The 14,784-nt window shown below is 40.4% G+C and overlaps 1 protein-coding gene across 4 annotated transcripts in view; it reads right to left on the bottom strand.

Moving 5' to 3' along the window:
- PLCB4 (phospholipase C beta 4) overlaps positions 1 to 14,784 on the bottom strand; it is a 187,734-nt gene that overhangs the window by 83,955 nt on the left and 88,995 nt on the right. For 2 of the 4 annotated variants that reach the window (XM_068987745.1, XM_068987747.1), the window contains exons 17-22: positions 8,778 to 8,878; positions 7,075 to 7,110; positions 3,626 to 3,767; positions 2,933 to 3,017; positions 2,461 to 2,585; positions 372 to 423 (exon numbers count right to left, since the gene is read on the bottom strand). In XM_068987745.1, coding sequence (XP_068843846.1) covers positions 372 to 423; positions 2,461 to 2,585; positions 2,933 to 3,017; positions 3,626 to 3,767; positions 7,075 to 7,110; positions 8,778 to 8,878 — 541 coding nt within the window. The remainder of the gene's footprint in view (positions 1 to 371; positions 424 to 2,460; positions 2,586 to 2,932; positions 3,018 to 3,625; positions 3,768 to 7,074; positions 7,111 to 8,777; positions 8,879 to 14,784) is intronic. The other 2 variants (XM_068987746.1, XM_068987748.1) reach the window with 1 other exon arrangement.

Raw genomic sequence — 14,784 nt, 5'->3', positions numbered from 1 at the left:
CCTATGTAAGATACACATATTTACTATCTTTGCCCCTCTTGCTGATGTCCAAATGAGCAGGCATCATTATCTGTCCTAGCTATAAAGGCCTCCACTATTGAATTTAAAGTGAGAGCATTAAACTCTAGAGTGTGTATAATAAACTGCTTACCTAGTGGTTAATTTTTTTTTTTTAATCTGCTTAGTGAAACTGTGGTTGATGAAGAGTATATATTGCAGATGTAATTTACCTGGAGATTTCATTTGTTTCTATCCCATCCCTCAAACCTCGCTTAAATTCACCAACCCCTAATTTAAAATGACACGGTTTCATTACAGCTGTAGTATGGAGTGTGGAACACGGTGACAACAGTTTAAATCACATTACTTACCCGCAGGATCCATTATACTCAAATTTCCCCTGATTCAATTGCATCGCTAAATCTGTCAAGAGACAAAAATAATTTAGCACTTCATCTTCCTGGACAAAGAAGATTCTGATGGGGTGATTTTAAATAATGGAAATCAGATACTGATCCCAGGCTGATAGGTCTTTTTTAACACCATAAGGTACTTCTGGATCTGTTTACAGAGAGAGGCATACAACTCTTTTTTCCGTGTTTAAATGACCTTGAGTTTAAAATAAACAAAAAAATGTGCAATTATAGAGATCATGTTGGCATTACTTCCAAATTTGGATTCAATATATGGGTCATAGGACTGTTGAATTACTGTCAAGAGTACAGATGTCTAAGCTGATATATATGTAGTTAGAGAAGACACGCCTTATGACCCAGAGGGAGGGTATGCTGGAGAAATCCAATAGGCTTGTATGAATATAAAACTCAGTTAAAATGAATCAAAAACAAACTAGGTAAGTATCATATAAAAAAATGTGTGACTTAAAAAGAATTATTCTAGTGGGGTCTATACTGGCAGAGCATGGTTAGGACTTTTCTTGCAGGCAAACAAAATATTCTTTCTTTTCATCAGCGAAAAAAAAAGGGGGGGCCTCCTGATGATTTTTTTTTTTCTTCTCAAAGTACTATGATTAAACCTTACATTATAGAATAAAACGTAAGCCGGCCTAGAGAATAAACTGTCTTTGGATCATTTAATCTACATAATGGTCTCACTGACAACAAAGAGTACAACTTGACATCTTTTTAAATAAGCAAAATCAGCAGTGCCTTTTAATCTTTTTTGTTTCTATTGGAAACACTCCAGGATCGTGACGATTCCTGGTCATAGTTCAGCACAGTGAGCAGCAAGAGGGGTGCCGAGCAGAAATCTGACTTCAGTTCTGGTCACTGAGGATGGGAAACACAGTCAGGCCACATCCATGCCAAAGGGACGCAAGTCACAGGACCTTCCAGTTACTCCAGATCACAGGGAGCAAGGTGTATTCAGGTTTACAAAGTATGGTGGATTGGCTTGAAAAAAAAAAATGCCCTAAACTGGGAAAGATGGGAGATACCCTCATAGAGGGAAAGAACAGAACAAAAGGGATGTTTTTTCCCACCCATTTTAAAGGACCATGCTTTGAGTGCCCTGAAGCTGGTGCACTGGGATTGACCCCAAGGGATGGGGTGGGGAGGGAGGTGGGAGGGGGCTTCAGGATGGGGACACATGTACACCCATGGCTGATTCATGCCAATGCATGGCAAAAACCAATAGTGTAAAGCAATTAGCCCCAACTAAAATAACTTGATTAATTTTTTTTAAAAAAGGACCATGATGCAGTGAATAGGTTTTGTGGCATATTTCTCACCTGTTTGAGACTATATATTTTCTGTCTCTTATCTTCATATTGTGCTCCTAGGCTCTTAAGCAAACTTTGAAAACTTTAAAAATTTTATTTATGCTTTCATAAAAATTGACTACTCTCATTGCAGGAAAAAAAAAATATTATTATATATTGGAACCTGGCCGGAGTACACTTCGGAGGAGTAAGTTATACATTAGTACCTCTAAGTGTATAGGACTCCTTAAACACCATTTTAGCAGAATCTGCTCCATAATACCCTACACCTTTATGGTGAGATTCTGCTATGTTGCTGATCTCCTGCTGAATGTCAACAGTGGGAAGGCTACTTTCCCGAGGAGAAATGAGTCATAGTTACTGTACAAAGATCCTCAAATTCTTTTCATTTCATTCTGTCTCTGGACAAGAAGATAAGTTTGATCCAAAAAGAAGAAAAACTAGACATATTTTGGGAAAAGGGACAATGTTTAGCAGATTAGTCACGGCATTTTCAAAAGGCAATTCAATTGAAATCAAACTCTATTATCTTCTACCATTGTTTTATTACTGTAGTTTGCGTTTTCAATTTCTCACCATTCTATACATCCAACAACATGCTGTTTTGCCATATGTCTGCTTCCTTCCAAAAATGCCCACAGTCAACTGACAGCAACTCTTGGCACCGTCCCGTCAAAACATTCTCATGGAATTCGAGGTCACTGGACATCAGTTCCTACCTGGGGTTTGATAGTTCAGCGAAACCATCTGGCAGCCAGCGTTCCAGAAAATCTGAGGCATGTAATTACTGGAGTCCACTCGGCCTCCCTTGGGGTAAATGCGACTCATTTGCCGTTTGTTATAACTGTGTAATGTATTAAGGAAAATGGAAAAGAGTATCCCGGCAGTGATAAATAAATAACAAAGAGCTAAAGCAATGAAGATTGAGATCAACACTGACAAAAACATGTGAAAACAGAGAACAGATTTCACATGTATAAAGGACGCTAAAGAGAAAAACCATAGTTCCCGGCGTGGATTATAAACACAGTTTGCCTTTGGGCAGGTTTTCCCTGCTGCTGCAGTCTTTCACATACATTATTTTACTAGCTCTACAACCACAAATATTATATTAGCCATCTTTCTGTTTTAGAGATTCCTGCCAAACTCAAAGTTCACCAACCATTTATTCCACTTAATACATAAGGATACTTCACAAATTCTATGGCGTGTGTCTTCAAGTAGCCTAGACCGACTGACTCATTAAAAGAAGACATGTTATAATGAATATTGCGTTCTGTAAAGAAAAGCAAAGATGAATTTAGAAACTCTGCCATCAGACTCACAGAAAGACAAGCGATAAATATAATTACACCTTGAATCATGAGGCTTTGGGGGCAGATGCTCCATCATGATATCAGTAGCTTCTACTTTCCTTAATGTTCTGACGATGGAGATGGCTGACTTAAGAAAAGTGTGATGAATTCAATTCGGAGTCAATTATATGTATACCAACTGACATTCACGGCCACCCCTGGAATATGTATTTTCAGTGAGGACTATGTCTTCTCCAGTCCAGAAGTATTGTAAGAAGTTTTAAAATATCACTTGCTATGTTTTTAAGAGACCAGGTTTTGTCTCAAATGGGTCTTATCAAGTTATCTAATGCAAGAGGCTATGCCTTGGAGTGCTACCAAATCCAGTCTCTCAGAACCACCTTGTGGACGATGCTGGAAACGACAGCACAAGGCTCCGAAGAGCCAAGGACGTGTGTGGTCTGTGCAACGAAAAGAGGTGAGATGGAACAGTCCGCATGTCTGGGAAGGGAGTGGCACCAAGTCGGATGGAAGCACAGTGAAAGGAAAGCAGACAGAAAAGGCAATAGCATTTAACCTTTGGTGTTACCTTCAGCCACATGGAAACCTTGAAACTTTACAGGCTGTGCGTAGTTGATCATTGTGGACAAATACGGATGGATATTAGTGGTAGCACCCACATATTTATAAGACGCCATCCACGCCTGCTCATCTTCTACGGTAACCAGGCCCTACGAGCACAGCAAGGGGAATACACACGTCAGTGACTTCAGCCGGACTCTCAGGCTTACGCCGCAATCTGCCTTGCCGGAGAGTGTGCTCACTTGCTCACCATGCCTGACTCTGTGATCCCATGGACTGCAGCTCGCCAGGCTCCTCTGTCCATGGTATTCTCCAAGCAAGAATACTGGAGTGGGTTACCACGTCCTGCTCCAGGGGATTTTCCTGACCCAGGGATCCAATCCGAGTCTCCTGGGTTTCCTGCCTGGCAGGGATTCTTTACTACTGAGCCACCTGGGAAGCCCCTACAAGCTTCCTTACTAGGGGCAATCTGCACACAGGTCCAAGATGAAAGATTTTTCTCTTCCTCAATTATGTTAAATAAAACATAATTTAAAAAAAGAGCTTTTAACTTATTTAAAGATTTTTTTGATGTGGGCCATTTTTAAAGTCTCTAATGAATTTGTTACAATATTGCCTCTGTTTTCTGTTTTGGTCTTTTGGCCATGAGGCATGTGGCATCTTAGCTCCCTGACCAGGGATCGAACCCACACTCCATACTTAGGAAGCGTGGAGTCTTAACCACTGGACCGCCAGGGAAGTCCCAATAAAGGATAATTTTAAAAGTTAACGTCAGGACTTCCCTGGTGGTCCAATGACTCCATGCTCCTAACACAAGGATCATGGGTTCCATCCTGGTCAGGGAACTAAGAATCCACATGCCTTGAGGCATGGTCAAAAAAAAAAGTTAATGTCTATTGTGGCTCCAAATAATACAGATAAAGATAATAGTAAAATATGAAGCTTACCTTACATTTTGGAGACAGTTTTTTAGATTTTTAAAGGACTTTATTCCAGAAACTAAATTGAAGTTCAGAGTAATGCTATGGAATATGTATAAAGGGTATTATAATTCATAATTTCACAAGTTATGAAATAAATTAAAAAACAGAGATCCTTCAATTTTAGTGTACAGGTGAAAGTGAAAGTGAAGTTGCTCAGTCATGCCCGACTCTTTGTGACCCCATGGATAGTAGCCTGCACCAAGCTCCTCCGCCCATGGGATTTTCAAGGCAAGAGTACTGGAGTGGGTTGCCATTTCCTTCTCCAGGGAATCTTTCCAACCCAGGGATCGAGCCCAGGTCTCTCACACTGTAAACAGAGGCTTTACCATCTGAGTGTACAGGTAAGCTTGTTAAATCAGATTCCAGGGCCCCACTCTCAGAGTTTCTGAAAAAGGGAGTCTGCTGTGAAACCTGAGAAATGGCATTTCTAACTAGCTCCTAAGTAGCTGGTCTGGGGACCATACCTGCTTAACACTTTTGGAAACCAAGACACGTACATAAATAGTTTGTGGTATTTAAAAAAAAGCTTATTCTTAAACTAATGTGATAATCCACTACACAGGACCTATTAAAATTGCATTATTTTGCACACAGGCAAAGAGAAACAAATTATTTTAATTTGCTCCTTGTAAATCAGGACAAAAGCAACACAACAACAACAAAAATAACACCTTCAGAAGTGATCAATATTTAACTGAGCTCAATACTCCAGGATGAATAAACTATTGACTCATATCAGTCAACTCATTTGTTAAAAAAATGGCCAGGCCATTTTGTTTACCTGATAACATTTTAGATCATCAAACTGATCTCACCAATAAAAGCCAACAAATAACCAAATAATGTAACTTGTTGAGATTTTTCAAAATCATGTTTTCAAATGTCCCCAGTTAAAATTTGAGAGTTCATTCCTAGACTAGGAGCACATAATCATGAATACATTGAATCTGAAAATAAAAATGACCTATAGGTCAGGAAATTCATATGATAGCAAAACGGAAAGGTCTTTGTTCCAAGTATATTGGTGTTTTGAAAGGCTGTTAGTGAATTTCACATTGTATCCATTCTAGGAGTTTTATTTGACATTACTTAATGTCCGTCTAGTCAAGGCTGTGGTTTTTCCAGTGGTCATGTATGGATGTGAGAGTTGGACTGTGAAGAAAGCTGAGTGTCGAAGAATTAATCCTTATGAACTGTGGTGTTGGAGAAGACTCTTGAGAGTCCCTTGGACTGCAAGAAGATCCAACCAGTCCATCCTAAAGGAGGTTAGTTCTGGGTGTTCATTGGAAGGACTGATGCTAAAGATGAAACTCCAGTACTTTGGCCACCTCATGCGAAGAGCTGACTCGTTGGAAAAGACCCTGATGCTGGGAGGGATTGAGGGCAGGAGGAGAAGGGGACGACAGACGATGAGATGGCTGGATGGCATCACAACTCGATGGACATGAGTCTGAGTGAACTCCGAGAGTTGGTGATGGACAGGGAGGCCTGGCGTGCTGCGATTCATGGGGTCGCAAAGAGTTGGATATGACTGAGTGACTGAACTGAACTGAATTTGACTTTATCATAAGGGAAGTAAAGTAATATTTTTAATTGTTATATCCTCTTCACAGCTCATGACATCAAAGTGGTCCTTTTAATAGAAGTACACGGTGTGTTGCAGTTGTGAAACTGTTGGCAGCCATAGGCAGAAATTTACTTTATGATTTGATTCCCACATCAGAGCTTCAGAAAATACTATCTTCTTGTCTATGGGGTCCTATCTTATTTGAAGGAAAACCCAATATTCTTACTGTCTAAAGTTTGGAATAATTCTGGTTAAGTCTGATCCCAGTCTTCTCCTAAGATATTTGTGAAATTCTCTTCTACTAGAATCTCTTAAGATCCTGGGGTCAACAAAGATAAGCTGATCTTTGATCATTGATGTTTGTTAGCTAAGCAGCTGTGACCAAGTTATTTTCATCTTTAAGGCCTCAGCCTTCTCATGCGGTTAGTGGGTCAGACTGTAATCCTTGCTACCCATGATGACTGACAGTAGCAAGGCTGTCACCCAGGGAATCAGCCCAGTACCCAGCCTATGGTACTGGCATTGCTAATTACCAATAAGCATACAGTAGAAGAATTGTACATGCCTTTGTCCATCGTCTAGTAATGAAATCTCAAATGCTAACTAAGAAAACACCTAAATGCCCAAACACTTATTTTTAGAGAAATCATCTTATTTGTCTGCCCTAGGTTTTGTGATTCTATCAGGATATAATCATTCCATCACATGGTTAATTTTTTCTTTTGAAGACTCTTGTAAGTAGATGCACTGAGCATGTAAATATTATCCCTATAAATACGCTGTATTCCATGGCCAGTGGGTGGGAGAAGACGGAATAAACAGCAGTTAGTAACACCTGTTCAATATTGAATGACCACATAGTTTCTAATAATGAAAACGAAATGCACAATGGAATTGTTTTGTTACCTTTTTGCTGTTTTCATGTTCAAGGTCATCTGAAGCCTAAATTAGAGAAAGAAAATAATTTACTTCTCTAGAGGGAGAAACTCCAAGTTTACTAGCCCCACACCTGTGGATATTTAAATATGTTAGACAGTTATCTGTACACCTGCTATTCTATTAATCTGTTAAGATAGGACATTACTGGTGACATAAAGCCACAGATACAGTGAGAACTGAAAGGATATCATGGTGTAACTCTCTTCCACACCAGAAAAGCTCATCTTAATGCTTATCTCCGTTCTGGCTGATAGTGTTCACCTGTTTCAGTGCTTCCTTAAGGTAATTTAGTTAGTGATCTAGTGATGGGGCTTGGGAAATAATTGATGTGACCACCTCCTCTGGTCAAGGATCACTCTTTGGCAAGTCAACACTCATGTCTGGGTGCGGATAAAGGCAGAATAATGAGTTTAGTAGGCATCTAATAATCTGAAAGTAGCTGCAGTGCTCTATATCAGAAAAGGTAAACGTAATGGTAGTATTCTCTTGGCTTTGCTCAGCAGATAAATTTGGTCTCATTTTCTTAGCACCTACTGTATACACCTACCTGCATCTTCATCCATTGTCTTTAATGATGAAGTACTACTGCTCCCATCAAAGACCATGTCAAAGGATTCAGTCATCACCCTGGATTTATTTATCCTAAAATTAACTGCCTCTGGACTCCTGGGTTCCCTTTAACCACTGGTTCCCCTTGACAGCAAAACTGCTCAGAAGTATTGCTTCTCCTCATTCAGATGTGTCTGCTCAAGGGGTCCCTACCTGCCCCGAAACTCCTCTTTTCAAGGTCACCATGACTCCCGGGCTAGCGATCCAGTGGGCACTCTTGCACCTTCTTACTCTATCACTCACTAGTATCAAAAACCAACCACTATGTCAGGCCCCAGTGCGGGGTGGGGAATGAGACGCTCAAAGGGTATGAACTTCCGGTTATAAGACGAGTAAGTCCTGGGGAGGTCACGGACAGCATGGTGACAAGAGTTAACAATACTCTATTCCATGCCAGGTGGTGAGAGTGGTGAATCTGCCTGCCAATACAGGAGACATAAGAGACACAGGTTCGATCCCTGGGTCAGGAAGATCCCCTGAAGGAGGAAATGGCAATCCACTCTGTATTCTTGCCTGGAGAATCCATTGACGGGAGCCTGGTGGACTACAGTCCACTGGGGTAGAAAAGAGTCAGATAGGACAAAGGGACAGGTGCTAAGACAGCAGACCATAAATGTTTCCATAACACACACACACACACACATGAAGGTGACTAATATACTGGTGCTTATTCTATGTTAGGAGGGAGATGAGACCTCCAATGGGTAGCACTGATTTTCTAATGAGGGTTTGCTGGGATGACTGGGGTCATTAACTCGATGATCTGAACAGCACCACCTCTGCTGCTGGGGTGCTGCTGCTGTCTTCCTGCTCACATGTCATAAGGTAATAAATAACATTTGAAGGACATGGGCCAAAGAGGTAGGGGTCGACACTAGGCATGACCAAAGAGTCACTGTACTGTGCATGCCTCGAGGTCAGATATTGATTCTGGCCACCCTACTGAGACAGGGAATTACAGGCTCCCTTATTCTCCTGTGGCGCTCACATTTCTGAAATGTCATAGCTACCAGCTGCCATCTCTCGGAAGTCATGAAAGCAAATACCACCAAGACTCTGACCTTCTTGACACTATTGGCAATAGCTTCCTTGTGACCCAAGTCATCTGCAGAAAGTTCACTTCCATATTTGTATTCAGGGTGAGCTTCCTCCTCTTGCTCAGCTGTGGGAAAGACAAAAGGAAAATTCATGAAGCTAACTTAACACCAAAGGGTCAGGCCTCCTCTGTAATTTTGGGTAGAACAGAAGCACTTTTAGATGAGAAGGAAGCTAAATGAAAACAGGAAAGTTTTTAAAAGTAATTTTTTTCTAATTAAACGCTCACTAAACTCTCATCTAATCAAGGTCAAGGAGGACGTCCTGTTATTTCTCCTGCACCGAGCATTATTTTTTTTACTGAATATAGTTGGTTTAAAATTTTGTGTTAGTTTCAGGTGCACAGCAAAGTCACTCAGTCATATATATATACTGATTATTTTCCATTACAGGTCATTATAGTTCTAAAATACTGTTCTTGTGTTACACAGTAAATCATTGTTAGCGTGGTTTTTTACATGCTTGACCCTTTTATAAGCTTTTCTTATGTGAATGATTACTTCTATCCTAGTATATACAATAACCCTAAAAACTAAAGGATACTTTGATCTTCTATGACACCCAGAGAAAACAAGATACAAGAAAAATACAACTGATAATTCTGAAAAAGAGTAAAAAATGTCCACTTGAATTTTATGGACATAATGACTTGTGGCTGTGAGTGGTGGGATACAGAAAAGAAAGAACTTGGAAGGACTTACTGCTTCTGTAAATCATTTGCCAAATCTGGCTTAGGTTTAAAAGACTCTGAAGTCCTTCCTGGGGTTCATGGTGGGGAAGGAGCAGGAAGTGGGTGCTATATCAGGCTGGTACCCCAGGAGCCTGGACTGAGCTAAGTGGAGAGGCAGAAATGCCATTATTCAATCCATCAGTTCAGGAAATTACAAGAACTCTGGTATCCACCTAAGGCTGTCAGTGGAAAAAGGATTGCCTGTTGGAAAATTAGCCACCTACTGGTGGGTATGAGATCTGTATTCCCATGACACCCATCCTGCAGGGGCTCCCAGACATTTGCCTAAAAACTAGCCAGGAATAGGAGACAGCCACAGGCCCTAAGATAAAGTCAACACAAATCCACACTGTCACTACACTGAGCATGAGGCACCTTTACTACAAAAACAAAACCAAAAAAACACTGAAAATATTTCTGAGAGAGGCGACCAGGGCCATAAGAATTAGATGTATTTTTTTTTTTTAATAGTATGTTTAAAAGGTGGAAAGGAGAATGCAAGAACAGGAGTAGATGAAAAACTTTCACTGATTCTAAGGTGCATTCCCCCCCATGGTGGAATATATCTAATATGGCAAAGTATCCTTTAACCGATGGCATTTTATAATGCACTAGAAGCAGTTTTCTTTCTTTTAGAACAGTAGTGCCTTTCAATCGGCAGTGTCTTAGGTTCAGAAGTTTGGATGACTTTATGCAAGGTGGCATTCCAGGGAGGGGATGAAGGCAAGGGAAAGCAGTGAGATACCTTCCTCTTCTGGAACTGATATTCTGGTGATAGGCTATTCTGGAGGCAGATGATTTTTTCTTAAAGTAGGTCATCTTGGCTTTAGGCAGGAAAAAAGGATCTGAGAAACTGAAAGAGGTCTCAAAATAATCTAGGCTAGTGTATTCACTTATATCTAAAATAAACAGATTCACAGATATGATTTGATGTGTCTGAAGTCACAGAGTCAGAATATGAACCTAGATTCTCAGGCTTCTTAGACTAAAGCTCTTAATGTGACACTGGATTTCTGTGACTAACAGTCTGGGATCAAGATTTTGAAACCTCTGACCATCACTATTGAATTTCAATTTTATATCTAGTTTAACCTGCCAAGCCAGATATAAACTACTTGAATTTCAAGGGAGTATATTCCATAGAAGTGGTTGAGACTTAATAACTACTTTAAAAGGGGTGTACAACTAAAGGCTAGCATCTCTTGATGGTGTAACACCAACAGTTTTGGTATTCCCCACTTCTCATCCAGTGACATCTTTAGGGTTTTCTATGTGTAATACAAAGGATTTGTATTAATTTTGTATCCTGCAACTCTACTCAATTCATTGATCAGCTCTAGTAATTTTCTGGTGGTATCTTTAGGGTTTCCTATGTATAAACCTGCTCATCTGAATCTATGTCCAGCCTAATAACTGGACACACATATTCACTGACTGAGAGCCTTTTCTATTTTCCAGAGCCTTCAGGCAGGTCTGCCCTCTTGAACGGTGCTTGGTTTCCTCTTGAAGTATTTAAATTAGAGACTCCTCATTCATGTGTAGTAGGATCGTACTGTGATAGAGGGTAATTACAGCCAACTGGTTGACCAGAACTAAACTCAAGTATGACTGAGGGGACATAAGACTCATATGTAACGGGGATAGTAGACATCTCTCCCGTTAGAGAGACACTCAGGTACGTATGAATCAATGCATTTCTGTCAGAACAACTAAAACTTTACCACAAACTTTTCTGGAATAACGTGGGAGTTACTAGAGGCATATTTATTTTGTCTCTAGGAATGATGAGCATCTGCATAAAAGTTGGGAAAGCAGCCTTAAGGACGATAAGTGGATCATACTGGCCCCTCATTTTAGATGAATGTGCGTGTTCAAGAAACTTCACATCTCTGACTCATCATCGATATTGTTTTTCCTTTTTTAAAGACAAACAATGATTTTGCAGATTTCTGTTCTTTATATTTCTGTAGATTAGAAGGACAATGCTGTGAGGTAAAAAAGGACTTGATCCTGGAGTCAAGGCAATTTGAGATTGAGTCTTAGTGTCATTGCCAACCAGCTGTGGCATATGTTATTTATCTAAGCTTCAGTTTCTTCATCTGAAAAATGAATGTAATAACTGTTTCATTAGGCTGCATAAAGATTAGAGGAGGCACTGATGTAAAGCACTCGATCACAGTTGGTACAACAATTGTAGCTGTTGTTATCATTAATATTATTATTATTTTTCCTAATGTATTTCATTATTCTATAGCTTTACTGGATTATTATCTAGTAACACCTTACATGTTTTTGATTATCATCTATGAAAGTTAACTTAAAGTTAAGGGACAGTTTTTATATAATATTCAGACTTTCAAGGTTTAAAAGTACTTTATTGATCTTTTAAATATTTTTATTGGCGAATAACTGATTTACAATGTTGTGTTAGTTTCAAGTGTCCAGTGAAGAGATTCAGTTATACACATACATTTATCCAATCTTTTTCAGTTTCTTTTCTCATATAGGTTATTACAGAATACTGAGTGGGTGCCTGTTAGTTATCTATTTTATATGTAGTTGTGTGTTGACAAACAGATTCAAGGGATTAGATCTGGTAGACAGAGTACCTGAAGAACTATGGATGGAAGTTCGTGACATCATACAGGAGGCAGTGATCAAGACCATCCCCAAGAAAAAATAAATGCAAAAAGGCAAAATGGTTGTCTAAGAAGGCCCTACAAATAGCTGAGAAAAGAAGAGAAGTGAAAAGCAAAGGAGAAAAGAAAGATATACCCATTTGAATGCAGAGTTCCAAAGAATAGCAAGGAGAGATAAGAAAGGCTTCTTCAGTGATCATTTCAAGAAATAGAGGAAAACAATAGAATGCGAAAGACTAGTTTTGTGCTGGCAAGATGGTGGGGTAGAAGGATGTGGGCACTCATCTTCTGTGAGAACTCCAAAATAACAACTCACTGCTGAACAACCATCAACAGGAGAATGCTGGATCCGACCCAGCAAAGATACCCCACGTCCAAGGGCAAAGGAGAAGCCCCAGTAAGATGGTAGGAGGGGTGAAACAGCATTTAGAAACAAACCCCATACCTGCCAGAGATGCTCAGAGGGTTCAAACAAAACCTTGTGTGCACCAGGACCCAGAGACCCCACAGAGACTGACCAGACCTGTGTTTCGCAGGGGCCCTGGGTGCAGCTACCTGGTCACACAGCCTGTGGCATAAGCCTTCTTGCGGGAGGTCACCATTAACCCCACCATAAAGCAGCAGAGCAGACAACCCACAAACTGCAGAACAATTATACCAAAGAAATCCTTGCACTGTTAAGAAAGTTCTAGGACCCACAACAGATTTCCCAACCTGGGGATCTGGCAAAGGGGCTGAGAACTCCCAGATAATTTGACTTTGGAGGCCAGTGGGATTTGATTATAGAACTTACACAGGACTGCAGAAACAGACCTTTGGAGGGCACAAAACAAAACCTTGTGGGCATGAGGACCTAGGAGAAAGGAGCAGTAACTCCACAAGAGACTGACCCAGACTTGCCTGTGAGTGTCCAGGAGTCTCCAGTGGAGGCAGTGGGTTGGTGGTGACCTGCTGCAGGGTCGGGGGCACTGTGTATGCCGTGCATGCATGGGACCTTTTGAAGGAGGCTGCCATTATCTTCATTACCTCCACCAAAAAACAAGGAGGGAACAGAGCCCCACCCATTAACAGAAAATTGGATTAAAGATTTACTGAGCAAGGCCCATCAGAACAAGACCCAGTTTCTCCCACAGTCAGTTTCTCCCATCAAGAAAATTCCATAAAGCTCTTAACCTTATCCTTCAGAGGGCAGGTAGATTGAAAACCACAATCACAGAAAACTAATCAAACTGATCACATGGACCACAGCCTTGTCTAACTCAATGAAACTATGAGCCATGCCGTGTAGGGCCACCCAAGATGGATGAGTCAGGGTGGAGAGTTCTGACAAAACATGGTCCACTGGAGAAAGGAATGGCAAACCACTTCAGTGTTCTTGCCTCGAGAACCCCAAGAACATTATGAAAAGGCAAAAGGATAGGACACTGAAAGATGAACTCCCCAGGTCAGTAGGTTCCCAATACGCTACTGGAGAAAAGTGGAGAAATAACACCAGAAAGAATGAAGAGACGAAGCCAAAGAGAAACAAGATACAGCTGTTGATATGACTGGTGATGGAAGTAAAGTCCAAAGCTGTAAAGAGCAATAATGCATAGGAACCTGGAATCTTAGGTTCATGGATCAAGGCAAATTGGGAGTGGTGAAACAGGAGATGGCAAGAGTGAATGATATTCATTTACAAATCAGTGAACTAAAATGGACTGGAGTGGCGAATTTAATTCAGATGACCATTATATCTATTGCTGTGGGCGAGAATCTCTTAGAAGAGATGGAGTAGCCCTTATAGTCAACAAAAGAGTCCAAAATGCCAGTACTTGGATGCAGTCTCAAAAATGACAGAGTGATCTCTGCTTGTTTCCAAGTCAAGCCATTCAGTATCACGGTAATCCAAGTCTATGCCCTGATCACTAATGCTGAAGTTGAAGCTGAATGGTTCTATGAAGACCTACAAGATATTCTAGAACTAACACCCAAAAAAGATGTTCTTTTCATTATAGGGGACTGGAATATAAAAGTATGAAGTCAAGAGATACCTAGAGTAACAGGTAAATTTGGCCTTGGAGTACAGAAAGAAGCAGGGCAAAGGCTAACAGAGTTTTGCCAAGAGAATGCCCTGGTCATAGCAAACACCCTCTTCCAACAACACAAGAGAAGACTTAACCATGGACATTATCAGACGGTCAATATCGAGATCAGATTGATGATATTCTTTGCAGCCAAAGATGGAGAAGCTCTGTACAGTAAGCAAAAACAATACTGAGAGCTGACTGTGGCTCAGATCATGAACTCCCTATTGCCAAATTCAGACTTAAATTGAAGAAAGTAGGGAAAACCATTAGACTGTTCAGGTATGACCTAAATCAAATCCCTTCGATTAGAGTAGAAGTAACAAAAATATTAAAGGGATTAGATCTGATAGAGTGCTTGAAGAACTGTGGACAGAGGTTTGTGACATTGTATAGGAGGCAGTGATCAAAACCATTCCCAAGAAAAGGAAATGCAAAAAGGCAAAATGTTTATCTGAGCAGGCCTTAAAAATACCTGAGAAAAGAAGAGAAGCTAAAGGCAAAGGAAAAAAGGAAAGATATTCTCGTTTGAATGTAC

Source organism: Capricornis sumatraensis, chromosome 15 (assembly GCF_032405125.1).
Source record: "Capricornis sumatraensis isolate serow.1 chromosome 15, serow.2, whole genome shotgun sequence".
Lineage (NCBI taxonomy): Eukaryota > Metazoa > Chordata > Mammalia > Artiodactyla > Bovidae > Capricornis > Capricornis sumatraensis.
The sequence above is the reverse complement of the archived record's forward strand: the minus strand, read 5'-3'. Positions and strand labels throughout refer to the sequence as shown.